This window comes from Pteropus medius, unplaced genomic scaffold (genome assembly GCF_902729225.1).
Source record: "Pteropus medius unplaced genomic scaffold, Ma_sr-lr_union100, whole genome shotgun sequence".
Lineage (NCBI taxonomy): Eukaryota > Metazoa > Chordata > Mammalia > Chiroptera > Pteropodidae > Pteropus > Pteropus medius.
This window is the reverse complement of record NW_024342468.1, coordinates 854,613-882,555: the sequence shown is the minus strand read 5'-3', so window position 1 is coordinate 882,555 and position 27,943 is coordinate 854,613. Positions and strand designations below refer to the sequence as shown.

The following is a 27,943-nucleotide window of genomic DNA, read 5'->3' as shown; positions in this document are numbered from 1 at the left end:
TATATATATGACAGTAGAATATAACTCTCTGCACGTTTTCATTGGACATATAGAGATGGGTTCGTTTATCAGAAGGAAGCGTGGGTATCACAGAACGAAAGACTGAGAAACGCACCCTGGTCACTGAGAAACTGGTTCTGTGCCAAGCGGGTATCTTCCTGTGACGGTCATGCTTTAGACTGCTGATGTCCTTCTTAAAATCCCTCTCTTCCCTCCAGCTCAGCCCTGTCCTCCTGCTATAGCCGAGTGTACCAGAGTCTCGCCAACCTCATTCGCTGGTCTGACCAAGTGATGCTAGAAGGTGTGAACTCGGAAGATAAAGAGATGGTGACAACTGTGAAGGGGGTCATCAAGGCCGTGCTGGACGGAGTGAAGGTATGGGCGCAGGTTCCAGGCCGTCCTCGGCAGGGACCCCGAACCGCCTCCCTGCTGGGTGTTTGCCACACACGAACTCGTTCCTAAACTTGGCGCTTTAGAACGAGTGTCGGCCGGCGTCCCCAGCATTGGTACGCGCTCTGTCCCATGGCTGTTTCGCTCCCTCTGGTGCAGATGGCTCTCACAGCAGTGCCAGCCTCCGGAGGACTCATCCCGATGGTCGGAAAAGCTGCCAGAGCAGCAGCCTTCACCGAGCATTGGAGTAAATCTTCAGCGAGTCCTCACAGTAGAGCGCGGGCCGTGCATGCTGCCAGCCAGACAAAGCACAACGGAAAGTGTTTTTGCATCGACTCTTAGCAAAGCGCACAGCATGTCAGCTGCCACCTTTTCATGTTCTCAGAACTTCCGAGATTCCTGGTAGAAAAGTCGAGTTGAGATGAGAAAGAAAAGAAACTATATTTGAAGTCCCCGGTGTGGTCTGTGCATTTACTTCCCAGGGAAGTCAGAAACGGCATCGTAGAAAACGTGAATCCGAGTTGAGGGGGAAGCGGTGCCACAGAGGGCCTGGACCTGTTGAGAACAGAAGTCGTGGTGGGCGAGGAGCAAGGCAGGATGCAGGGACTGGACTCGGGTGATGGCCTGTAGGTCAGGCCTGGGCTGTGAGCAGTGGGAAGGCGGAGACCCTGCCGTCACGTGGGGCCGTGTCATGTAGTGGAAAGAGGGCTCCGGCTAGGTTCGAATCCCAAGTTTACCACTTACTAGTCCGTGAACTTGAGCAATTTACTCAAGTGCTCTGTACCTTAGTTAACTCGCCTGTAAACCGGGTATAATGATGGTACCGTATATCCTAGTGTCGTAGGAGGGTTACTGGTTAACGCGTGCAAAGCTCGTAGACCGTTGCCCGTCCACCTGCACAGCCGCGCTGCTGTTCGCTCTTCATCTCGTGCCTGAATAGCTCTCTCGGCCCGGGAAGACTGTCCTCCTCCTTTCTAGACCTTTAATCCTAAATTCTAGCTAAGGTACTTACTCTAGGTCAGAAATAATTTCTTCCCCACTCAACCACGCTGTCCGATCCTTAAAGCTGCCTCCTTGGACTGATGTTCGCCAGGAGCTCTGGAGAGTAGAGCAAGGACCCCTCAGGGTAAAAGTCTCAGAGGGAGGAGGGCCAAGAAAGCATCGCTTAACATTACGAGTTGCTCTAGATGGAACTGTGTTGGCTGGAGAAGCTGGCAGCTCCCAACCTCTAGCACCATGTAGGGCCACTGTGTCTGCTGGGGACTTTATTGAGTTCATTTAGAGAGAAGCTTGACTAGGTAACATCAAAATCTCTTCTGATAGCTCCCAGGTTCTCTTCATTTCCAAAAGTCATTATGTCGTACGTTATCTGTTCTGGCTAGTGAGACTAACGGGTATAGCCTGGGGTGGCTGTTGCGTCAAACCTGTGTCACATTCCAGATCGTGGAGTTAGTTCAGGCACATACATTATCCCAGCGGCTCTTGAAGTCAGCAGGGCAGAATGAGACACGACCCGGGCCACGCCTCAGCAGCAGTCTGTGTGACTCTGGCTCACCCACCCCTTGCTCTTCCTGTCCAGGCTTCTGGAAATGCTATTATAGAAAACTGTAATTTTTCAGGTGACATTGTTAAGGTTTCCTTCCACCGAATTGATTATGATGAGATGTTCAAAACAAGTGACAGTGTCCAAAATAGAAGAGAGAGAGTGCAGATACATAAAGCCGTGTGACATTCCCGAGTAGATTTTCATTTATGAAAGCTCCACTGTATGGGCTAAAAGAAAAATTTCTCAGATTTTCATATTGACCAGGATGAGAGGGAGGGCTGGGAACTATAGATTACGAGCCTTTTAGTGTCTGAAAGGCAAATAATGTTTTCACAATTGCTTTACAAATATTTAGCCAGAACAAAGATTCTCTGGGTGAGGCTCTATAAATTTAGTTTTGTTTCATTTATCCGAGAAGCAGTCATCAAGAACCTCCTGTGTGCCAGGCATCGTGATAGAATCGGGAACATGGTGATAAGCAAAACTCGCCGTCCCTGACCTGACGGAGCCTACAGTCTGAAGGGGGGAAGGACAACAAATGAAAACTTGTAATTCTGATTATAACTAGGACTAGTGCTAGGAAGAAAAAAATGGCACAGGTGACCTTCCTTTTTCAGGATGGTCAAAGTCACTTCCGCAGGAAGGACGCAGACAGGCTAAAGCCTGAAGGATGAGCAGGAATTGGCCTGTGTAACTGGAAGCTTTTCATAGTTGGAATCAGTCAGGGCAACAGGGCAGTCAAGAATACAGTGTTGGCATCCGTTGCTGAGGTCTGACAGTGACATAGCTAACGTTTACTGCCCCTCAGTGCTCATGTGACTTCAAGGTAGGTACGCTGGCCCCTTCACAGGTGGGAAACTGAGGCCCAGGCAGACCAGTAGTCAGTGGCAAGGTGGAGAGTCACACCCAGGCCCGCCTGAGCCCAGTCCCTATGCACTCAGCATCACCCCACGCTGCCTCCCAGGGAGCGGGGAGTCGCGGGCAGCCTGAGGGATTCATGTGCTCCCATCTCCAAGCCAGCTGGCTGCCAGCCTCTTGTGTCCCCTTCAGGCTTAGGACACCTTTTAAGCCCAGGTCCTAGTGAGGCGACAGAGCCTCAGTCAGCTGGGAGGGGCGGGGCTGTGCAGAAATAAAGTGGGTTCAGGAGGATGTCGTCACCCACTTGGAGGAGAGATGTTGGCACGTTCCTTTAAACTGACTCACCATTTTCAAGTAACTCATTCAGTTAAATGGAATTTTTTTTGAAGGATTGAAGTGTTTTAAAAACAGTTGCTTTTTTTTGTCCCTGAAAGGGTAGTACCATTTATTATTTAAACCTCCATATAAATGTCACTTATTAGCTCTGTAACCTTGAGCAAGTTATTTCTCTGAGTTTCAAGTAGGTTTTTAAATACATACCCCGAAGATTTGAAGAAAGATTAAGTAAGATAAGGTATATGAAGTACCTGGTAAGTGCTGGGTGCCCAGGAAATGGGGCGTACGTGCTGTTAACCGTAGCGATGGTAGTTTCTGGAACAGCTGACATTTACCAACTTGACAGTGATCATGGCTCTTTTCCATGTCATTTTACAAATCTCAGGTAAAAGATAAACCTCTCTTATGTCCGCTCCAGGCGCTTTACCGGCGGCAGCCCGAGGCTCAGAGGCCACAGTGACTCTCCAAGGAAGGAATGTCAAGGCCCTCACTTTCCCATTTCTGTAGGAACCACCCCAGCCCGGGGCCTGGCTCTTGGAGGACCAAGCTCCTCAAGGTCACACAGATACCCCAGTGTGTCCTTTCGAAACCAGCACCCCAACTCTTCCTAACTCTACAATTTAATTTTCAGCTTTTCCTCTGATCTCAGTCAGACGTACAGCTTTATACCCATCTCCCCAGACTCTGCCCTCTTCACAGACCTTCTAGAGGTTTCCATCTTCTGGCCTAGAGCCTCTTTCCCTGACCTCCAACCCCTGTGCCCCCCATGCACATGCTTTTTAATTTAAAAAAAAAAAAAAAGCCTTACCTCGGCAGCCTTGGGGGAAACTGGAATCCCTGCAGTTCCGTCACCACCCAAGATTTACTTTACATAACAAGAATATTTGGAAAGAAATGTTTTCCTGATCTATCAGTTAGAATTAGGCTTAACTGGCTTTTAAAATAGAGAACTTTATTTCTCTTTCACGTATAGGAAGCCCAGAGATAGGCTGTGAGGCTAGTATGACATTTTTACAAACTGGTCAGGGCGTGGTCTTCTCCCCTCGTTTTGCTGCCATCCTGAGCACATGGATGCTGCCTCGTGGCCCAGAATGGCTGCTCAGTCCCCATCCATCATGACTGCATTCTAGCCAGCAAGGAGAAAGAAAGAGTAGGAAGTGATGCCTTCTCCATCTAAGGATGCTTTCTTACAGGCCTCACGAGACTTTCACTTGGATTTTGTTGGCCAGAACTTGGACATATGCCCAGCTAAACTTCTGTTCATAAGGAAGAACAGATATTGTGGGGCAACCAGCTGTCTGCCACACTGACATTTCAAATAAGCCATCTCTTTTTATTCATCAGTCAGCCTGTTTTTAAATTTTTGGATGAAAAATTTCAAACATTTGCCAGGAAGAGAATAGTGTAATGAGCCCGCACAGCAGATCCCAGACCTCACATCCTCTCTTGGTTAATGACTTAGTCCGTGGCTCTAGAACAAGGCAAATCTTTCCTGTAAAGGGCCAGATAGTAAACATTTTAAGCTTCTCGAGCTACCTAGGGTCTCTGTTGCATATTGGTCTCTGTTACATATTCTTTGTTTGGTTTCTTAAATTAAATTTTCTATAACAAAGCATTCTTATCTGGTGGGCGTTAGCGAGTGCTGGGCTGGATTTGGCCTGCAGGGTGTAGTCTGCTGCTTTTATACAGTTTTCAATTCAGGATCCAAAGGAAATCCATACACTGCGATTGTTAATATGTAGCATGAGGTTCTCCTGCTCTGTATTTTTCTCTTTGCAACTTGCTTGTTTTTTTTAGTAAGTGTTATTGCTCCAAAAAGTCTCCCACGTTCTGGATTTCACTGCCGACATCTGTGCGGTGCTACTTAACAGTTCCTCTGTCCCTTGAATTTCCTGTAGAACCAGAGGCTGAGTCAGATTCAGGGTTTCGTGTTTAGAGGAGTGCTTCCAAGGCAATGCCCTGCGCCCCCATCCGGAGGCCCCTTCCCTTCTGACGTTCATGGATCGGTGGTTATTAGAGGAGGTGACCCGCTAATTCATTAGGGGTTGCCAGCTGATGATGGTCTCATTCTTTCTGCCATTCTTTCATCATTACTAATTGGAATATGTCTAAAAGAGAGACTTCCCCTTGTCAATTTATGGTTATCCTGAGCTCTCATCCTCAGAGGAAAGGCAGGTACAATGCTTGATTCAGTGTTAGTTATCAATATCAAAATAATGAGTGTCTGCTAGCATCCACTAACATGACCAAGGATTTGAGGTTTTTAAAATATTTCAAACTCCTGAATTTAAATATACTTGATATGTTCTGGACCATTGCAGATACCCTTAGTAACACCCGGGCCCCGTTTTTCGACCGGCCAAGGCTTCGGCTTCTTCAGGCCGTTTCCCACGTTCATTTCGACGTGGCCCTGGAAGCCTTCGGTTGTCGTCTCGCTTTTTCCCAGGTTCAGCTTGTGCTCGCTTTGTTATTTATCTGTTTGCTTGCGTAGGTAATGGCTTTATTGAGATATACTTCCTATGCCGTGCAGCTCACCCTCTTCAGATGTACAGTGTAATGATTTAGAACATGCAGAGTTGTGCGGCCATCTCAACGTTCCATCACCTGGGAAAGTAGCCCCGTACCCTCGACACCTTCCCGCTCTCATTTCTCCGCACCCCCGGCAACCACCACTTACTCCGTGGATTTACCTGTTCTGGACATCTCATGTCAATGGACTCGTATGCTATGTGGCCTCTGGTGCCTGGCCTCTGTCACTTAGCACATTCTTTCTAAGTTCGTCCTGGCCGCAGCACGCATCATACTTCATCTCTCTCTCTCTCTGCCAAACTGCCTTCCTCCGCGTGGACTCGCCCCGCGTTATTTGTTCATGGACTTTAGGACATTCGAGCGGCTTCCACCTTTTGGCAATTATGAATAATGCTGCTGTGAACATCCGTGTCCGGTTTTGTGTGGACGTGTTTTTATTTCCCTTGGGTGTACACCTAGAAGCACAGTCGCCGGGTCACTGAGTGACTCTGTGGTGGACCTCGTGACAGACTGCCAGGCTCCTCGGTGGAGCAGCTGCACCGTTTGCGTCCCCACCGGCAGTGCACAGGGTGCCAGTTCCTCCGCATCCTCGCCAGCCCTGGTTGTCATCGGTCGTTTTGATCCAGGCGTCCTAGTGGATGTGAGGTGCTAACTCGTTATGGTTCTGATTTGCATTTCTCTAACGGCTAATGACGTCGAGCATCTTTCCGGGTGCCTAGTGGCCGTTTGTATGTCTTTGGAGAAATATCTATTCAAATCCTTTGCCCATTTTTTAATTGGGTCATTTGTCTTTTCATTGTTGAGTTGTTAAGTCATCTCACACACTTCTCCCCACAGACCTGGAAAGCTATTCTTTTAAGGAGAGCTGGTTCCTTTTATTGGAAAATGGTATTTAGACACCACACTCCTAGGCCCTAAGGTTCCTCGATGCTGCTGAGTGGTCCCGTGTTTAGTTTCTTTAAAACAAAGCGCATCTTAAGTTTATGGCAGTTCTTTCAATTCGCATTCAGGACCACCGGGGTTTTCACTTAAACTCTTCCAATTTATATCTTAATTTTCTTCCTTCCGCACTGAAAAATCCCAGTTTTCAACAATATCAACATAATTGCTCATTCGCTTTTTCCCACGACACAGACGCAGTGGTCTCAGAATAACAGCACCAGCGACTTCCGTCAATGTGATTGTTAAAAATTATTAAAGGCGTTTCGGAGCTGTTTTTGACTTTTAGGTTATCTGTCCTTTTGCACTTATGTCGCATAGTTCTTTGTGGGATTCATAGTTAGGTTCATCTGCATTCGAGTGATTACCATCTGCAGTGGGTTAAGTGTTCCATTGCTTAAAAAGGAGGAGGAGGAAAGGAAGAGAGGAAGCAAGGGAAGAGACCACTGGTTAGATGTAGTGGAAGTCTTCCTCCGGGCACCGTGCGGAACACACACTTCCGTAAGTCAGAAAAAGACCCATCACGCTTCCGTTTCAGTCTCGGGCATTCAGGGTTTGGGGGTGTTTTTGTTGTTGTTGTTGTTGTTGTTAAAAATAATAGGGTGGTTTAAAGTAAGATTCCTCTCTTTCCTCTAATTACCCCTCCGCAACCTATTTTCTGAGCAGTTCACTTAAGTATGTATGTATTTATTTATTTATTTTTTAGTAAATCTGCTAACGTGACGACTACACCAAACATTTACGACTTTTCATTGGGAGGGCACCGGGGTGTTGGGGTACACCCCCACCCAGGCCAGGCGTTGGAGCGGCAGCATCTTTTTTTTTTTTTGAGCCCACGTGTGTTTCCTCGCCCTGATGGCTCTGCTTAGTTACAAAGGTCAAGAGAAGGTCTTTCGATCATCTTTAAGCTTCTTTAGAGCCCTTTTCAGGTGACTCCTACAAGCATTTGCTGTTTGAGTTGTAACATTTCGCCCCAACTACATGCTTTTATTATTTTGGACTCAAAGGTGCCCAGTTTTTAAATTGTGCCCCTCCCCCCACACAGACTGAGCCCAGCACTACTTCTCTGTGAGTCTCTTCGGTGTCCCCTTTGTGGGGCTGCATCTGAGGTCTCCTGGCTGCTGTGTGACTGGGCATAAACCTCCAGGAGTCGCCTGGCACCCCCATCCACTTCTGCCATTGCCTGCTTAGCTCCCTGCCTCTCCTTGATTGTGTAGGAGAAAGAAGACATTCCTTCTGTTCTGTTGCTGGATGTGGGCAGGGAGGGTCCCTTAAAAACATCACCATAAAAACGTCACACTGGGGCAGGCCACCCCTGTGATTTTGTTACGCCACTTCAGTTACAGGAGAATCCCCACTGGCCTATATCAGTGTCCCGAGTGGACAACTTGGCCCAGAACAGCTAACTGGCACGGAGGTTGCGTCATGGCCATAAACACACGTCTCCCTGGGCTCTGGTCCCTGAACCCAGGAGAGTCGCAGGCCCAGAGAGGGACAGAGAACAGGCAGTGAGGGGACGTGAACAGGAGCGACAGGCCACAGGTTGCAGAATGGCGCACTTTTCAGTTAAAGTATGCTTCCCTCTGTGTGAACCCAGAGGACACCAGCCATGAGGTGGCAGCGTCCTTGAGGCCCTTTGTGACAGGGGCAGCGTGGCAGTGAGTCTCATGTACCCGCGTCCCCTCTGCCAGGCCGGGGCTTTGTCTTAGTGCCAAAGAGAAGCCAGGAATGGATGGGACTGTTTCTCTCTTACGTGGGCTCCAGAGCTGGACTTGGATTTGTAGAAACATCTCCGCGATCATTTTCAGTAGCAGTAAAATGAACATGGAGATAAAGTGTTATATATTTAGAAAGATAATTTTCCAAATACCTTTTGGCCTTTGGAAAGTGCTTCGCGGTGAACCGGCAGTTGTCTAGTTTACAGACACACAGTCTGGGGCTGGCCTTCTCCGTCTTTCCTAACCTGTGCCGCAAGAGGGTCGAAGCGCCTGACGTCCTTCTCAGGGACCCCGCCTTCCGTGGGAGGAGTCAGGCAGCTGCCAAGGACATTCCAGTGTTGGAACGGTAGCCGGACACGTGCACATGCTAAGGGTTCTGTCCACGATGGCGAAGGCAAGTCCAGACCTCAGACCTCCTGGCTGGTCTCCTGGGGCTGCGAGCTCGGTGGGGAGTAAATGCGAAAAGCTGCCCCCCTTCCACTCTCTTCCAGCCGAGGCCAGTGAACTGGTGGAAGGGATCGTCGGCTGCCATCACGACGATCATCGTGTCGTCTTGGAATTCGGCTGCATGCTTGCACATGTGCCTGTCATTCCATGATGCTCTTGCCATCGTTCATTAGTCGAGTTTACGCAGCAAGATGATGTGGGGGTTCCCGAGGCACTTTGGCCTCGCCCTCCGACTCCCCGTGCTGTGGTCTCTGTGGCCTGGCGACACGCTTGTAGGACAGGCTGCCTTCACCCAGCGAGGGGTGCTGCCTTCATACCCCTTACTGTCTCTCATCTCCACCCTGTCTGTGATCACCACGTAGGTAGCTACTCCTTCAATATTTGTGAGATTTTATTTAACGTCTAAACTTGGTAAGAGGAAAATACTAACCTTTCACCTTCTAGCACGTGATTCTCAGAGATCTCAATTCTCCGCGTTTCTCTAAGAGGAGACAGACGTCGGCTGTTAGTCGGGTGACACTGGTTCTGGTTATGTGGAGTATGCCTTTCCTCATGAATTTTTTAAATTAGTATTTCAGAAGTAATAGATATTCGTTGTAGAAAGTTTAGAAAAAGCCGAGAAACAAAAACAAAATAAGGAGTGTTTCATAGCCATATTTTTTTTTCTATACGTGTATTCTTGGTTTGGTTTTGTTTCCAAAACACACTGCGTGTTCACCAGTATGCCACCTGGGCTGTTTTCCTGCTGAACATCGCAGCTCATTGTCTTTCCAAGCTGTCGTGTGTTCTTGTTGTGAGTTGGCTTTTAATGGCGATATCATGGTCCTTTGTTTGGTTCTGTCATAATTTTTGTATCAGAACCTAGTGTTGAATATTTAATTTTGGAGTATGGAGTAGTCTAATTTTATCCATTACATACGATGCTGTGATCACCATCCTTCGTGGCTCAATTTTTACACACATCTGTGATATTTTCCTTGGGCTAAATTATTATCAAAAGAAAGCAGATATTTAAGGCTTTCGACATACACTGGCACATGTCAGACGTGTACACAGTCATCCTCTGGAAAGGCCGCCTAACTGTGCTCCCACCCACCGCGCCTGGACGTTTCTGTTTCATTACCATCAAAGCCGGAGACTCACGATTTTTCACCGTTGCTGTTTGCACTCTGATATTTCTTTTGGTGTGTTCATCTTTTCTCTAGTTTCTGTGTTGTTGAAAGAGCTCTTGCTCTAGGAAGGGCACTAACTCTCCGCCTTATCACGTAAGTGGTGATTCCTGCGTGTGCTGCTTTGAGTTTGGGGAGGCTTCGCATTCTGATTTGGGGACAGGCCGCTGTCTTACCCGCTTGCATCTGTTGCCACCGCCCCTGTAACTTTCTAAATAGACATTACTGCTGAAAGCCTAACAGATCCTGCAATGCAGTAGCTCCTACCGAGATGGCCGTCATCAGGAGAAACGGATAAAGAAGTTGTGGGCTTATCCACACACTGGAATACAACGCGGCAATGAGAAGGAACAGACTATCCACGCACGCAGAAACGTGGGCGTTCCACTGAGCAGGAGGAGAGCAGGCTAGTGGCTGCCCGGCTCGGAGGGCTGCAGGAAATGACGAGGGACTAGTAATGGGTACAGTCTTTGGAAGTGATGAAAAGTCCTAAAATCGGTGGTGGTGATGGTCTTACAGCTCTGTAGTGGACTAAAAGCCACTGAATTGTACACCCTGGATGGCTGGACTTTGTGGCATGCGAATCACATGTCCATAAAGCTGTTTAGAAAAAGAAGATGGCCACGAAAAAGTATATGCTGTATGGTTCCACTTATTTCAAGTTCTAGGCGAAAGTGATCTGAGAAATACAAGCTGCGGAGTGGCTGGGGTGCGACAGGTTGAGGAGAGAGTGGCGGGAGTGCCCCGTATTTTTTGAATGGTGCTTCTTGGGGTACACGTGTTTGTCAGAACTCATCGAACTGGGAGAAACACGTTCTAATTGGCAAAACAAGTAGCCCTGATATCATTTCCTCCTCCTCCTCCTTTTCTATTTTAGAAACATTTTTTAAGTCATCTGTCTGCTCGGAACATGCCCTTAACTTTCTGTTCGTCGACTGAGAGCCCACCCAGTCATCTCGGTCCCCGGTCCCAGCTGCCACCACACCGCAACCGGCTCACCGGAGCCAGCGGTCATTAGTGGTCACTGGTGGACAGTGTCCTGCACGTTGTCTGACGTCCTCAGAGAGCTGAAGGGCAGGGGCCCCCGCGCCCAGCCGTGGTCTGTCCTACCGGGAACTTCATTTGTGTGATGAACTTAGTCATTTTGAGACAGTGGGGTTTGCCACTTCCCCCTTCCAAGAGGAAGTATCTTTGCGCATTCGAAACTTCTTGATGTGCTATGAAGGTGTTTTAGAGGGTAGGGGACATTTTGGGAAATCATGCAGAGTACCTAAGTCAAATGATGCTTGGGTTTAGGGCGTGTGGGAATCCTCGGGGCACAAAAGCAGGACGGCGGTGGACAGACGGCCGACCGACGGGGCGGCCTCGGCCGTGAGCTTCCGCGTGCCTCACCGCTTTTCTCTCGGGTAGGAGCTGGTCAGGCTCACCACTGAGAAGCAGGGGCGTCCGTCTCCCACGAGCCCAGTGAAGCCCAGCTCGCCAGCCTGCAAACCCGATGGGTAAGTGCCGACTGCACCCTCCAGCCCCCGCGCTCACGCGGCTCTGGCCTTGGGCGGCGGCCAGTCCAGGCAGCGCACGTCCCAGGATGCGCGAGGCCCGTTCTCGTCCCCTGGTGAGACCCACTGAGCATGGCTGTCACCACAGTGCACAGAGCTCACACACGCTTTGCCCTGTGCCCGGTCCCGGGGTCCACAGCGACTCCTCAGGTGGCCCGAGCACGCACCTGCCCGACCAGCCTCCTTCCGTAATCGGAAAGAACCTTGAAGGTTGGGTTTTGGGATTAGGCGAAGAGCCTTTGGCTTTGTCTACTACGAGCGCCTGGGACAGATAGAAAACAAATTAGAGTGTTTTAGGGAGCCGTTAGACCATCGAGTCTAAGGAGCCCTCCTACTGCCAAGGAAACTAAGAGGCAGGGTCGGGACTTGGCCAAGCGCCTACCGTGCGTTGGTGACCAAACCAGACCCGACACCCCACTCCACCGTGGAGCACGGGGCGTGGTGTCCACCGCTCTGCATCCGGCCCCCATCGTGTCCCTGCCCTGGTCGCATCTGACCCTCTCCAGACCTGCTTGTGCTCTGTGGCCTTCTGTAACCCCAAGTTCTTTTCCATTCTCAGCCAGTCCGAGCTCCCCCTGACGGATCGCGAGGTGGAGATCCTGAACAAGACAGCCGCCATGTCGCCGTCGGCCGAGCTGCCCCTGGACTGTGCCGATGAGGAGGCCGCACCCCCCAAACCCCCTCTCCCTGGCATTCGGGTGGTCGATAATAGGTGATTTTCTGTTTTTCTGGCACTCTCCCCTGTGACATAATTTGATGGGCAGATGCAGCATGAGCTGAGAAGTAGATAGTGCCATTAGGGTAGGAACTTGGAGCCCTTGCTTGGTGGAAGCCGTGGAAGTTTGGCCTTCCGGGGCGGGGGGTGGCACCCCAGAGGCCTTGAGCCAGCCCCAGCGCCCTCCCCTGCCACACGCTCCCAGAACTCCCAGCGGCTTGCCTTTCAGCCTCAGCCAAGTGAAAACTGCTCCAATTTATTATGGAAGGAAAAGAAAGGACTTTTCTGATTTTAGTTTTTTTGGCATCGGTAGGTTTATTTTGGCAGAAGGGGAGTGGGATGGGAGTTGCAGGTGTGAAAAGTAGGTGTGAAGTATCTAATAATGAGTAATGAATAATTCCGTGCCTTAATATCACTTCAGCGAGTTGTATTTGGGTTGTTTGGTGTGATGGGATTTCTCCTTCTGTCCCAGCCCTCCGCCAGCATTGCCACCAAAGAAAAGACAGTCGGCTCCCTCTCCGACCCGAGTGGCCATCGTGGCCCCCATGAGTAGAGCCACCAGCGGCTCCAGCTTGCCTGTGGGAATTAACAGGCAGGTGAGCAGCCCCGTCTGGAAAGGCTCTGGGTCTGGGACTTTGACCCCTTCCATGCCGTGTTGGTCACGACGCTCTCCCTCGGACGGGCCGAAATTTCCTTAGTCCCTGCTCTCTCTGCCGGGCCAGGTGGACGTTCCCACGTTGGGGTGGGGGCAGCGGTGGGGAGGCTGGAGCCCAGGGCCGTCTCCTGAGGACACCTGAGCTCAGCCCCGAGGCCCTCCCCGGCCACGCACTCCGGCCCCCCCTAACTAATGGCTTCCTTCCGGAAGTCACAGACGGGGTGCCCCTGCTCACATCGAGGACTCGGGCAGTGTTTCCTCCTAGAGTAAACGTGCCGATTCCCTCTCCCTCGGTCTCTGCCACCGTTTCTCAGAAGTGACTGGGCTTCTCTTCATTTTTCCACACGAGGATTTTGACGTGGACTGTTACGCACAGAGGCGACTGTCAGGAGGCAGCCACTCGTACGGCGGAGAGTCCCCCCGCCTGTCCCCCTGCGGCAGCATCGGCAAGCTCAGCAGGTCAGACGAGCAGCTGTCCTCCCTGGACAGGGACAGCGGGCAGTGCTCCCGCAACACGAGCTGTGAAACCCTAGGTGAGCTGCCAGCACCTTTGCCACTGCTGAGTCATCGTCCCTAGTGGCTTCTTTGGGCGTCAGACAGCGATGCCAGTCACTGGCTCTGTGACCTGAGCCAAGTCGTTCAAAATCTGGGCCTCGGTTTCCTCATCTGCGCAGTGGGGATACCCATCTCTGCCTCAAGGAGATTGAAAGTTTAGACAAAATCAGGGTGCAAAACCACCCGGGAGGCACTCAAGTGGTAGCTGTTCCTCTGGTCAATCTGTCGGTGTATAATTTGACTCCCTTTGCTAAAATTAAAAGCCATCTGTGCTCAGAGCTACAGATGAAGGGCGAGCCCCTGACAGCTTCTGACGGGGTGAAAGCAGGTGAGCAGCGCATGCAGACTCCTTGCCGGTGTGGACCACCCGCGGCGTGGGCCGGGGGGAGTCTGAAAGGCCACTCGGCATGAGGCTTAGAGAGCGTTAAGGAGTTCGTGTCCCATGAGCTAGGTATTTCACTTCTGTAAGTTTATCTTAACATAATCAGATAAAAAGCAAGATTTCGGTCCATGGACGTAATCTCAGCATCCTTAGCTTGAGTGATAAACTGGAAGTAGTCTAATACTCAGTGGTAGAAAATCAAATGAATTACGATATATCCATTTGGTGGAATACTATGTAGCCATTAAAAATCAGTTGAGATCTGTTGTTGATCAGTGGACAAAATCCGAGATCACTTACATAGCATCTTCTAAGTTCAGTCTAAAAAAAAAAGTCCTGTGGGAGAGGGGAGGTTTTTAAGGAAATCCATTAAATTGTAAACAGATTACAGTCAGATTATGGGATTGTGGGTGGTTTTAGCAGGGGTTTTTTTTTTTTTTGCCACATTTTCTACAGCGGTCATGCATTCTCTTTTAAGACATTCAAAAAATACATGGAAGTACAAAGACTGGGATAGTGAACAGTCGTATCTGTTTTTACTGTTATAAGCAGGCAGAAGAATAAAGAATATAAAGTAAAGTTAGGGCCCGTCTAGGTGAGACAGGAGACAAGCCTCGTGTCACTCTAATGAATGGGACGAGTAAAGGCGGGGGGAGGGGTGGTTTCTCTCTGCGGGGTCTGGCGGCTCACGCGTGTCTTTCCTGTTGTGCATGCAGATCATTATGACCCTGACTATGAATTCCTTCAGCAAGACCTCTCGAACGCAGACCAGATACCTCAGCAAGTGGCCTGTAACCTTAGCCCGTTGCCGGAGTCCTTGGGGGAATCTGGGTCTTCGTTTCTCGGCCATCCCTTCCAGTTGCCTCTTGTCAGCTGTCCCCAGCCAGACGGGCCCCTGGCCCCAGGGCAGCAGATGGACACACCGCCCGCCCTCCCCGAGAAGAAGCGCAGGAGCGCAGCCTCCCAGACCGCGGACAGCTCTGGCTGCAGGGTGTCCTACGAGCGGCACCCCTCCCAGTATGACAACGTCTCCGAGGGCGACCTGCAGAACCCGGCCCCGGCCGGCCCCTTCACACCCTTCGCTGCTATCCCCCCCTTTCAGCAAGGGGGTCCTTCAGCCTCTGTCGAATTTGTGGGTGATTTCGCTGTCTCTGAATCAACGGGTGACCCAGAAAAACCGCCTCCTCTACCAGAGAAGAAAAACAAACACAGTAAGCTTTCGTTGCGCTCTCGTCAGGGAGCACGTTCTGTGACCCGAGCGGCGCCGTGTTTTATTTAAGCGTTAGACCAGAATCAAACCAATGGCCGTGTAAGTTCATAAAAGATAGGACCGCAGGTACTTGGACACTCCCGGCAGCCTTTTGTCAATACTGGTGATCGTTTCTAAAACCTGATAAGCTGACCCCCCACTTAAGGCCTCTATAAAATCTCGTGCCTGGCCCCCACAGAGTCCAGGTGTCTGGCCTCTTGTAGACAGCAGTCAGTTGACCTTCTGACCTGAACACATGGTGACGCAGAGAAACGAGTGAGTGTCCTGGCGTCACAGCAGCATCTGGGTAAAGCATGGTGGATGAGCGGATTGACGCGGAGCTTACCGCAGCCCCAGAGGGGTTTCCTCAGGGTCCCTGGAAGTGGATGGGGGGCACTCAGATCCCAGGTGCCACTGTCTTCTGTCCACAGGCACAGAAAGTCACATAATGACTTGGAATCTGAGATGGCCCGAGGATACATCTTGGACCAGATATTTTACTATACAGTGTTACAGGGGCCCAGGGGTAGAGCTGAAATTTTGGATTTTCATAGTTTGAATATTTTCCAACTGTGAATTTGCCATCAAATTCCTAAGTCGAGTTCTACTGGATACTGTTTCTTCGGCCAGCCCCCCAACTGCTCCACGTCGCCTGTCTCTGGCCCTGCCCTCTCCCCACTCCGCTAGCACAGTTCTGCTTTGCTTTTCTTGGGCGGACCTGCTGTCACCATGTGGATGTGTCTGTGGCCACATCAGCCCCACAGCCCCGGCACTCACTGGCCTCAGGCGAAGCATCCAGCAGAAAACTTCTACGAAATTGAATTTCTATTCCAAATTCCCCAGTGAGAGCGTCTGATTGGCCCTGCCTAGGGTGGCCCACTCTCAAAGAAGGGGAGACCTGGCCGGTTAAACGCAGCAGGGATTGCCCTGACGGCCAGCTGGGTGGGCCGTGGAAGGAAGCAGCCACCGAGGGTGTAACGTGTTCCCCAGCTCCTCACTGGGTGTCACCCAATTTATGTAATAGCCTCGGTGGTGTGGTCCCCCAGCTGGAAAGAGAGAGCTGGCTCTGTAAAGCTAATGATGTCATTCCCATCTGTCGTGTACACTGGCTCATTAGAAACCAGGGCACTTGAGGAGGGAGCTGCGAATGGCCACGCCAGAAACGTTTCCTCCCACGCCTCTCCCTCTGCACGGGCAGACGTTTCAAGAGCCGTCGGCCTCTCCCGTCCACCCCGCTGCCGAGGCTGGAGCAGCATGCCGGTCGGCGCACACACCCTTTCCTAGGGGTCCTCTGAAGCCGAACTTGGGGCAGGATGGCGTCGTGCAGGCCGCAGCGATGCGTGGCACTGCGGGCCGAGGACCCGAGAGCCTTCTCTGCCAGCTTGTAGAATAGGTGTGGGGGGCAGGGCTGTGAGGGAGGGAAGGACAGGGACAGGCGGCCACTGTTGCCTTTGAAAGGCCTCAAGTCTTCGGGGCCTGAAATATTTCTGTTCATTCAGGCTTTATCGCATCCATCAATGTCTGTAGCACTTGTGCTATAAACCTTTAAAAGCTACGGTGTCCTGTGCTCTGGGCTAAAGCTTCACACACCTTGTAGTCTTCGGTCCTTACTGCCTCCAGACAGGTGTCATTAGCTCCCATCTTATAGGTGAAGAAACCAGAGCTCAAAGAAACTAAGTCTTTCCCAAGGACAAGAACACACGGGCTTCAGGCAGGCCCGCGTGCCAGCATGGACCCCGCCTGCCACGCCGAGGAGGGGAGAGCGCACACCTGGAGACCCCACCCAGGTTTCAGCGGTGGCCCCACGCAGCTGGTGGCCTTTTCTGCGCCCTGGGAAAGGATCTCAAACTTGAGGCTTGGCCCTAATCTTAAGTCCACTCGTCACTCCGCGGGAGGACCCCAGAGAGTTCGGTCTGTGACCTCACGGGAACTTTTCACGGTCACTGTGAGGGAGAGGAGAGGATAGGCATCTGTTTGGCTGACGCTGACAGAGCGCTGCAGGCATCGCAGTGTCACAGGTGCCTCATCGTTCAGTAGCTCTGACGTCCTGAGGGTCCCCAGGCCCCAGTGTCGAGGGCAGCCCCACCAGCATCAGCCGGCCAAGCCGCTCTGGTCTCGGAGCCTTTGAGATGGGCTGGTCCTCCTCGTTTCTAGAAGGTGCGAGTGCCCCTCTTGTCTCTCTGTGCTCGGCTAGCAGGTCTCCACAAGGACTTCGGTGTTAGAAGGTCACGTCTTACCGAAGCTTCCCGTCGTGGTCGTGTACAGTCTTAGGGAACGGTGGGCAGGCATTTGGGGTCACCTTCGTAGCCTTGCATCTTCCTCTGGACCCCAGTGGTGTCGGATGTACAGCATTAAGGAAAAGGCATTGGAGGGCCTGAGCGGGACTCTGAGCTGCACCTGTAGCAGCCATGGCAGCTGATCTCGGAGGGGGACCGTCTTTCCCTGCCTGCCTTTTTTGGCCAAGTTCACTCAGTGTGTGTTGGAGCTAAGACGCTCTTATTGATTATTTTAAATACAGAGGGTGACTTTGAACCTCTCCTTCAGTGGAGGGTGTCAGAGAGACATACCTAGAGAAAGGCATTTCCTATCTACCTTGACCCTGAATGAGGTACAGAGGAGGTGATCTCCCTACCTTCGTGACTGCCTTTCTCAGCAAAGTGTCTCTGTCCTTTCGTTCTCTGACAGGCTTAGGTCTCCAGCTAAACCCCCGACTTTGCAGTTATTTGAAAATATGAGATTAAGCCCTGCATAACTGTCCTTGCCATTTTTTCTTGCTGTCTGAATCTCAGCTCCACCTAGCAGGTGCTCGTGGCATTTGTGACACGACCCAAGGAGAAAGCACTCAGGATGGTGACTTAGCTCCCTGCCGTCCCTACACCTGCCACACGTGGACTTAAGTTCCTTTGCTTCCTAACCCGAGCCCTTCCTCTCTCCAGCTGTCATGGTCACTTGAACGCCCCCTTAGTGTGTGCGCAGCGTCTCTGCAGGTAACTGTTAGTGCTCACTCACTCCTAACCCAGGTGTCAAGGGCACAGCAGCACCTTTCCTCCAAGCGCTGGCACTCACATGTATAGGAGCCGTCCCGACACCTGGGCACTTCCTTTGCTGCTGGAGGAAGGGAAAGGTGGTACAGGACTTCAGGCCTGCCTTGACCTAGACTTTGCTGTGGAGGATGTCAGGTGCAGGCTCCAGGTCACCGAGGTGGATGGGGATTGGAGAAGGGGCTTCTGCTCCCACCCAGCCTTCACAGCTTCGTAAGCACGCCAGGCGACTGGCACAGTCAGCTCCAAACTGTTGCGTCTCCCAGAACCCTCTGGAGCCTTCAGAAGGGCCTGGCTCTGTAGGCGGGGCTCAGATCACTATCCCCAGAAGTCAGGAGTAAAGGACTGGATGCCGCCACGTGAGGGCTGAGGGCTCCACACCTGCCTGCAAGGAGGAGACCACTGAGACGCGCCAGCCGGGCGGGTGACATCCCTGCTGTCCTCTACTGGGAGGTCTCCTTGTGGGTGCCGCCACGCCGTGAAGGCCACGGGTTCAGGCAGCTCCACGGCGAGGCAGCAGCTTGGCGCCAGATGGCAGCGATGGCCAGGGCTACGGGTTTCGAGAGGATTTCTAGTGAGAGGGTGCGCACGTGTGAGCTCGAGCGCTTTTCTGCGCTTTGCCCTCTCCCGAGGGTGTGCGAAGCCCTGGAGCTGGAAGGGGAGGGCTGAGTGTGGTTGTCGCTACTTGTACTCTGTGGTGCTTCTACAGGCCCCTGCCCAGGGCCTCATTAACAAGTCACCAGGTAGGGACAGGTGTTCCCTTCATTCATTCATTCTACAAGTATTTGCGGACACCTGTGTGTGCCATGCACTAATGATTCAGCAGTGGACAGGACACGTAGAGCTTCGACTCTTGAGCGAGAGGCAGTAAATCCTGTTGCATCTGCTTTGAAAATATGCCCTGAGACCTTCCAGCTGAGCAACCCCAGCAGCCCAGATTGTCTTCTCAAGGCAAAGCAGCTCCAAGCACACCCACGGGACGCTTCTGGCCTTCTTCCTGGCCCCGTTCACACAGCCACGCCCCCTTCTGGGAGATGGGCTCGTCTCCCTCACTCCTCCCTGGCCAACTGTGCTCTGCCCCCCTGGACTGTCCCCCTGGGGCCTTAGTGTGGAGGGCTCTTCCCTGTCACATAGCTCATCCATATTCTAGAGAAGCACCCCCTTCACTGTTGTCCATGGGGCGTGTTTCTCCCCCATGTTTGTCCCACCGCAGGACAGTGCTGTCTTCCCCAGGTGGGGCTGAGGCCCACGTAGGCAGGGAATTGGTTTTCCCGGCGTCTGTAGTCCCAGCACCCGAGCCAGGGCCCAGCACGTAGTAGGTGCTCGGTAAAAATGGGGTGAGTGGAAAAGGTCCCCAGAGAGGTCCCGACCGACTGTAGGGAGAGTTAGGAAAGGAACGAACGGGGCGAGACGGGGCTCCTGTGCCACGGAGGAGGGAAGAGGCGGGCCGGCGCGTGGGGCCCGAGGGTGTGCGGGGGGTGGGGGAGGGCGGGAGCGGGGCTGAGTGAGGGGAACAGGATGCCGAGCACTGGGTGGACCAGCTGCGTCCCCCTGAGCCCCGCACAGGCCGTGCCCCTCGACGTGCCTGGAAACCCCCAAGGGCTTTTTGGCAAGGCTGCGAGGTGCCCCCATGTGCCTTTTATAATAACCTTGACTTCTGAGAGCAGCTTGGGGTTCCCAGCAGCCCTGAGCGGAAAGTACGGAGAGTTCCCACATGTCCCTGCCCCCACACGCACGGCCTCCCCGCTGTCGCCCTCTCCGTCTCCACCGGAGAACGGGCCACGTTCGTTACCGTCAGTGAGCGCGCACTGACGCGCCATCGTCACCCAGAGTCCGCGGTCGGGGCTCACTCTTGGTGCTGTACACGCGCTGTTTTGACGCGTGTCCACCCTTGTGGCGTCACACACAGTGGCTTCACCGCCCTGGCTGCCGGCTGCCGGGAGGGGAGCGGGTGGGGTCCCTCACAGCCAGCTCCCCCGGATCAGAGCTCGAGAGGCTGCCACCCACCCTCTCTGTTCCGCAGTGCTGGCCTACATGCAGCTGCTGGAGGACTACTCGGAGCCGCAGCCGTCCATGTTCTACCAGACGCCGCAGAGCGAGCACATCTACCAGCAGAAGAACAAGCACCTCATGGAGGTGTACGGCTTCAACGACTCCTTCAGCAGCGCCGACGCCCCGCAGGACCTGGCGCCGCCCCCTGCCCTGCCCCCCAAGCAGCGGCAGCTGGTAAGCAGCCCCCCAGATGCTCCGCACGGCCAAGCCCGACGGGTCTCTGGGACCTAGAACCTCTTTCCCCTCCGGGCCAGGACCCCAGGCTGGTGCCGAACTCGCCACATCCCATGTGGGTGCTTTCACGTCCCCGACGAGCTCACGTACAGCCTGTCTCCTGCTCTGCCATCCCCCCGCCCTGGGGGTGGTGGTGCCTTTCTTTTCCAGGCCGGCCCCATGCAGCTGGGATAGGCTTGTACTCAGAACGTTTGCTTTCTCTGCTGACAGTCTCTTGCAATTTTTTCTCGCTTCTCTGGCTCCAATATAGACCTCCCAGAAAGGAGGGACTCCCTCAGAGCACAGGGCATGGTCTGTGTAGGGCCATCTGTGGCCTTGATTTGCATAGTGGGCCCGACTGTGTAGAGGGACTTGCATCCACCCTGGCCAGGGATGCCCCCAGGAAAACAAGCTCTATTGAGGCAGGAGAGCTCTAAACAGAGCCGCTTTGTGCTTCAGGCGCGGCACCCTTCCTCCTCTGAAAAAACACCTCCTATGTAGGGACTCTGTGTGGGTCATGGAGCTCAAGTCCACGGCCTGCCTGCCTGCCTGCCTGCCGGGGCAGCCTGCGGGATCCTGGGACCAGGCGGGAGGGCAGGTTGGGAGTGCCTGCTGCGTGCCTCTAAACCTCGTCCTCTGCTGCCAGTGTACTAACCGAGTGGACTCTGGTTCAAGCATCCAAGCACCCCATCCAGGCATGCTCTGCAGGAAGAGTGCACCCCGAAGGGGGAGTCTTGTTTTTTTCAGAGCTGCATGTGCTGTTTTGCTAATATGCTGGCCAGTCTGGTAGCATTTTAACTAAAGAGGGGACCAGTGTGGTGGCTGGGCCATCCATCATCCATTGTGACAGGACAGGAAGGTGCTGCCCCGGGTCTCCTGGGAGGCAGCTGCCGATAGGAGGAGAAAGGCCCCTGGGCTGCTCCTTGCAGCCACCTGGGGCTCAGCAGTTCTCTGGTTGGGCCCTGAGCCTTCGTGCGTTCAGTGGATGCAGGGCCGACCAGCAGGACCACAGCCAGCCTCTTGAGAGACAGCCTGTCTCGTAGAGGAAAGGCCGAGCTCAGCGTTCAGAGCCCTGGGTTCCAGTCCTACCAATGGCTAGCCGTGTCTCATGAATCGTACTTAAGGTCTGAGTTCTTCACCTGCCCTGAATGTGAATGTAAATTGCTCTGAAAATACTTCAAAGAGATTTTTTTTTACCACAGAAATATAAGTGCCGGCCCCAGGGACCCCTAACCTAAAATGTTTGATTAAAACAGCTGAGCCAGATTTCATTGAGATTTAAAGTGGTCTCAGCCCCGCCTGCGGCTGTCCACAGGTGCCCGTAGGCCATCCTAGGGCATCTTCTCTACCGTGGGGCCCGTGGGCCTCTGAGTGTTCGGGGACAGATCCCTCACAAACACACGTGGAGCCAGCCTCTCCGAGCGAGCTCTCTGAACCTATTAACATGCTAGCGGGGCGGCAGTGAAGGGAGGCCCCGGGAGCCTCCTGCCAGGGGCCCAGGAGGTGGGCAGACACCCTGTAGTGAGACTTGCCTCTCACGTGGTTTCACACGACCCTCCCTACATTTTCAGTAAACTGATGCCGAGAGAGCTGGGGCAACTTCTCAAAGCCCATCACTAGAAGTGGAAGGTTCGGGGACACGGCCCAAGTCTGACTGAAGCCCAAGCACACTGCGTGACATGCCCTGTGCCGGCGCACCCTCTCTCAAATGGAGGAGCAGGAGCGTTATCCCATTTTACCGACAGAAATGGGAGTAGTAATTACTCCCGTTGGCCCTCACACACTGCGGAAGGCACGGTTCTAAGAGCTTTACGTGCATACACAGTGTTACCCCCATTTTACAGACGAAAAGCCTGAGGCCCAGAGAGCTTTAATGGGTCCCCCCAAGGCCAAACAGGTCACAAATGGCAGGGCCCAGGTTCAAACCCAGGCAGCCTGGCCTGCGGTCCGCACTCTGCTGCAGCGTGAGTGATGACACAGTCCACACGCACAGCCGGGGACCTTGACGCCCTAAACAAGAGCAAAGGCCAGGGCTCACACTCTGGGCCACCTTCCACCGCCCCACCCCTTCCCGTGGACGCAGCGCATGGGTGCGGTTAGCTTTGACTCTCATAACGAAGCGAAGGAGGCACCTCTCGTCCAGGTGGCCTCCCGCAGGCCTCTCTGATCCCTGAGCCGAGCCAAGAAGCCATCCCTCCAGCATGTCCGAGCGGCTAGGTAGCAGCCTGCTTAGCCTTGATGCAAACACGCCTGACTGTTCTCTGCTCTTCCCTCCTTCCCTGTCCTCTCTCTCGTTCCTCTGTCCAGCAGGCCTCCTATGCTGCTTCTTCCTTCTCCTCTGTCTCCTACTGTGTCCAGCAAACTAAAGTGGCCTTCACCCCCGAGGACAGCAGTGCCACTCAGGGCATCAGTGTGTCCGTCTCTAACTCCTTTCTCAGCCGGCACGGCAACTTCCCTGTGCCCTCGGTGAGTCGCTCCCTGCCGCTCTTTACTTGGAAACTGGTAAACGTGCACTTCGTTTGCAGCCTGTGCCTCCCGACGTGGGTGCTGCCGCCTGTTGCTGACTCTGCCCTGGGTGGGAAGAGGTGTCCAGGATGGTCCTCTGTGGCCCGCGTGAGTGGGTGGGGTGAGGGTGGGGTGGAGAAATGGGGGTGGTCACACTTGGAGCGTTACCACGCAGGCATAAATGGGCAGAGATGTTTTGGCCTTTTCTGATCTTCCCTTGGGGCTTGGGTCAGAGCTTTAAGTATTCTGTGGTTAAAAAGGACTATTTCTCACGTGGGAAGCAAGGCCATGGAGAACAGGCTTTTCCAGGGCGTGACCAGAGTTTGTGTCAGTTAGCTTGTGCTGTGTAACAAACCACCCCAAAACTTAGTGGTTTAAAACAACAGTAACCGTTGGTCATTGCTTAGGACACAGGTCAGTAGCATGAGTGTGCTGATCCGGCCCAGGGGCAGCTGATTGTGGCTGGGGTCGCTAACATCTCTGACTCCTCAACCTGGACGAATGGGCTGACACGGCCTCAATCCGCATGTCCCATCGGCCTCCGTCAGGCCAGCCTGGGCCTGTTCACGTGGCAGCTGGCAGAGGTCCAGGGAAACGAATGGGAGCGTGCTGGGTGTCTTCAGGCCTGGGCTCAGGTTTGGCACCCCGTCACTGCCATTGCATCCTCTCGGTTAACTCACACGGCCAGCCCAGACTCTGTGAACAGAGAGGTAAACTGCGTCTTGGTGGGAGTCGCTGCTAAATCACAAGGCAGAGGGCCCTGGAGCCGGGGGGAGGAGAGTTGCAGCCGTGTTTGTAAACGATTTGCTTCTGAAGCGTAGGGGAGGACGCAAGCACTTCAGGAGGCACGGTGTCTGTCTTGTCTTCCGCTGGCATCGGCATCTGTCCAAAACGCTTAACAGCCACGATTCCCCTTTAATCTGTTCCAACGAAACAGCAGCAGGGGCCACGCCTCGGCCGCACTTAGAATTAGTCTGTCCTCGCGTGATTCATTTCTCCGCCCCAGACTCGGTTTCTTTCTTCGGGATTCCACTTGTACTTGCCTCTTATTTTGTGAACGTGGGAATTAGGTAGAGTCGTAGGGAACTGGCACACGTGTCGTGAGCTTAGAGAATCGTTGCCATCTCCCTTTCTCTCAGGGAGTCCCGGCCGCTCGGTTCTCTTCTAGTCTGTGCAGAGCTTGGGCAGACGGCTCGTCCTGCTTGGACTTCCCTCCCTCCTCTAAACCGATGACATTGACCTGGTGACCTTCAGAGGCCTCTCCAAGCTCGGGCTCCCAGCGTGGCCTCGTCCAGTTCCATCTTTGGGAACTGTCTGCTAGCCGGGTTAAGGTGGTCCTGCCAGTTGTGGGGGGGACCTTGGAGTGCACCCCACCTCAGGCTGCAGGGCCTGGCACTGTGCGGCCCTCAGCAAGCCCGAGCTGCTCCGGGAAGGCCGCGCGGCCCCCGCCCCGCCCTGCACAGACGCCCTCTGTCTCGGCAGGCACTTCTGGCAAAAGCTCCTTTCACAGATTGTGCAGAACTTGGCCTTCACACAATCCTGGCTCTTGACTGTGTTTTTTCTCTCTGTGAACAGAAAGTAAGTGTGAGTTATCTTAAGAGTATCTACAATATCCCTTTTGAGCAGCTTGGGGTTACAAGACTATCAGTGAATGGGACTGTTTGCTACAGAATTAAAGACAACGTGAGGGCATTTGAATTTAGTTTGGGTGTGAGAACGTCGCAGGGGCAGAGGGAGTCTGAGGCATCTTCTGCGTTGTCAGCACCACTCCGTGAAGGAGCCCACAGGGATGAGCCGAGCAGGTGCTTCGTTCCCTTACGGGAGCACCCCCGCCCCGGCCGGCCTCAGGAGCCCTTAGGGACGTTCGGCATCTGATAGGCCACAACCCCGGAGGAGTGATTTAGTGTAACGCCGACCTTTTCTTTCCATGGGTTCTGCTTACGTTCTACGATGAGTCCCAGGCAGAGGCGGCTGTGCCGTCAGAGCAGCCCTCTATTCCTGAATTTCTTCGCTCCATTGTTCCTCGGCCTGTCTTCAGTCCAACATGGAATTCCAGACAGGTGCCACTTAGGGTACAGCAGTTGTCAAACCTGAAGATACCTCACACTGTTCTTGGCTCAGTGACCCATGACTCCTACCAGAAGATTCTAACCACCTGAAACCCTCTTGCCAAGACAAGCTGTAGAGCGGTAAACTTGTTTTGACCAATTTTAACTGAAGTGGGTGCTGAAAGCCTTCTCGGTCACTCTCCCCACAACCCCGGGGTGCGTTTAATCCGACCAGCGCAGGGCCTCTCCTGGTGCGGGTCAGGCAGCACGAAGGTTCCAGGGCCGGTAGGGCAGCCGCGCCATCCTCACGCGGCGCTTGCGGTTCAGCAGCAGAGTCAGGGCACGGAGGGGACGCGCACTGAGGTGGCTGTGACGGAGCCGCCACGAGCTCCGGCAGAGCTCCGTGGGAGAGGTGGCACTTGAGCTGTGGCTGGAAGGGTAGGTAGGATTTGGGGAGATAAAGGTCAGGGAAAGGTCAGCGAATCAGAGATGTTCACACTGAGGGACCTGCTTGGGGATGGGGACCAGGAGGCCCAGCATGCATCCTGGGAGGTCGCCCCACATGTCAGCCCTCAGGACTGAGGCCATGGCAGAGCCGCCTGAAGGGTAGCGACAACACCATCCCTCAACGTGTCCTCAGTCACCCCTACACCTTCGCCGAAACCATCTGCTTCCGGGGCTCAGGCCAGGCTTTCGCAGTTCCCCTCCGCCTGCTGCTTGTCCCCCAGGCGTCTCCTACTCCCGGTCCTGGGCGGTGCCCAGCCTCCTCTTGGCAGTGCTCCGCTGGGCCTGCCTGGCGCTCTCATTCCGTGAAGTGTTAGCACCCAGTCCATACCCGTCCCCTCCTCGGCGTGCACGTTCACGGAGACTTGAACATGCGCACAGACAAGCATCCAGACCCGACTCGTGGTCTGGGCAGTGAGGCCAGCCGGACAGAGGGCGTTCGGGGCGATGGGGGAGTGACTATGAAGCAGGGAGGATGGGAGAGCTGGGTGCAGCCTCCCCCGGGGCGGGAGGCGGCCGCCTTGTTCTGTTCTGACTCGCTTGGCCTCGGTGTGCCTGCCCCAGGGGCTGCTGGTGAGTGAGCGACGGGCCCTCCTAGAAGCAGCTCTCTGACATGGTGCCCAGGTCCCTCTTCCTGTCCCCGACTCTCCCTTGGTGGCTCGAACTGTGAGGACCCCAGGCTGCCTGTGTGTTCTCACTGCGACCCAGTGTCTTCCTCAGTCACTCCAGCCCCGGGCCCCGCAGCATCTGCTCCGCACGGGACTCCATGTGCGTCTCCTCCCTTGACTCTTCTCTGGCTCTGAATCCTGGCGGTGCGAATCTTTAAAAAGCCTGAGAAGTCAGGCTGGGCCCATGTCCATTCTGCCCTTGACCAAGTGCCTTTGCGATCTCTCAGGAACCATCAGGTTGCCGGTGCCTCGCAGGCATTGCAGTGTCGATGTTAGAAAAGCCTCCTCCCTCCATCCCCACACTGTTCTCTGGCACACACACCCCCCCTCTCTGCTAGTCGCAGGTCACGGTATTTACGGTCACCAAGAGATCTAGTCAGACGCTGGAAATCCGTTGAAATGTGTCTGTAGCATCTTGATTTTTACTCAGGAGCAAGATCCAGAGTGAAAGTGCTGCCAGACCCAGGTTTTAGGAAGAACTCGAGAAACTTTCATTATAACCGTTATTTGTTTTTAAAAAAGAATCTCTAGGGTAAGAAAGTCAAGTGTGTGTCATCTTGAGGACTTCAGTTTGAAAGAAGACAGGGACCCAAGGGCAGGTGGTGTCCCGCTCCGGGCAGACGGTGCTCCCCGGGGTGTCGGACCCGGTTTTCACACATCGGCACACGCGCTCTCGGCGGGCCTGTGCTCCACGCTCCGGGTGTCTCTGCCGCGCTGTCCCCATGGCGAGGGCCCACTCCCCGAGACATCGTGCGGCTCCTGAGGTTCCACCAGTGCCTGTCACTCCAGAGCTCACTTTTTCTGCCCCCTCCTCAACCACTTGGGCGCCAGCCAGCCCCAGGCAGTAACCCAGCAGCCATCACAGGACCCGTGCACCCGGCTGGTCTAGAGGCCAGACAGGAAAGGGGACGAGGACGGAGGTGGAGAGAAGGGACAGATGGTGGAGCCGGGTGAGAAGGAGTGGCCGGTGGGTGAAGTGGACCAAGGTCGCACGCGCGCTCGGCCACTTGGCTTAGTGCAGTGTGTGCGTCCACCCGCTGGTTCCCCGCTGCCTCGGCCCTGTCCCTCGTTTCTCCCTGACGTCATCTTGCCTGCCCTGGCTTCCTGCCCTGGTCACAGCTAACTCATTTTGGGGCCCGGGCGTGGGCAGGTGTTTCTCTGAGCTGCATCCGTCCTGTCTGCCCCACAGCCTGCCTGCTGGTCGGGTCAGCATCAGGAAAACGAGGCCGTGCTGCCGTCACGTGTGGGCGGCCCCTGGGGTCTCCAGCGATCTGTCCCTCCTTGGTCCGCTGTGGCTCGGGTGTCGTGTGGGCATTTCCGATTACCTGATGCCGTTGACTCTCAAACTCTGTCCAGAGTATAGTCTGCAAGTGCAGTGTCTCTTCGCGGGACCGGGCTCCTTGGGATTAGCAAACGGTCCCCACGTGCCCGACGCGTGACAGGCCCTCAGCCTGTGTTCATTCAGTCTCCTCCGGCCAAACCCTTCTCCTGTCCCTGTCATTTCTGTGAGTGTTCCCACCACCCCGCAAGGTGCCCAAGTCAGAATCGAGGCAACCCGTCTGTCCTCCCCCGCCACACATACAGTGCATTTGCACGTGGCCTCGCACACCCAGGCACCATGCCCTGCTGCACGCCCTAGTCCTCTCCTCTCCAGCTCCGGCATGGTCACTGTAGCCTCTTTACTGCCTCCTGCCACCACGGCCAGTGGCCTTCTAAGCACTGCAGTGTGAGGTGTCACCTTGTCACTGCAGAACCAGGGCCGGCGTTTCCTTCCATCTTCCCAGGCCTTGCTGGCTGCTTCTGCCCACCCGTCCGCGTGCCCACAGCGTGTGTGTCCCCCACTTCCTCCTGGCGCTGACTCTTCGTCA

At 54.0% G+C, this 27,943-nt stretch overlaps 1 protein-coding gene across 7 annotated transcripts in view; it reads left to right on the top strand.

The window, feature by feature from the left end:
• Positions 1-27,943, top strand: part of RAPGEF1 (Rap guanine nucleotide exchange factor 1) — a 123,432-nt gene that overhangs the window by 70,004 nt on the left and 25,485 nt on the right. For 5 of the 7 annotated variants that reach the window (XM_039862907.1, XM_039862904.1, XM_039862903.1 and 2 more), the window contains 7 exons: positions 219-375; positions 11,343-11,431; positions 12,048-12,200; positions 12,676-12,799; positions 13,208-13,391; positions 14,512-15,006; positions 20,109-20,311. In XM_039862907.1, the coding sequence (XP_039718841.1) occupies positions 219-375; positions 11,343-11,431; positions 12,048-12,200; positions 12,676-12,799; positions 13,208-13,391; positions 14,512-15,006; positions 20,109-20,311 (1,405 nt within the window). Of the gene's footprint in view, positions 1-218; positions 376-11,342; positions 11,432-12,047; positions 12,201-12,675; positions 12,800-13,207; positions 13,392-14,511; positions 15,007-20,108; positions 20,312-22,657; positions 22,817-27,943 lie in introns of all 7 variants that reach the window. The other 2 variants (XM_039862909.1, XM_039862908.1) reach the window with 1 other exon arrangement.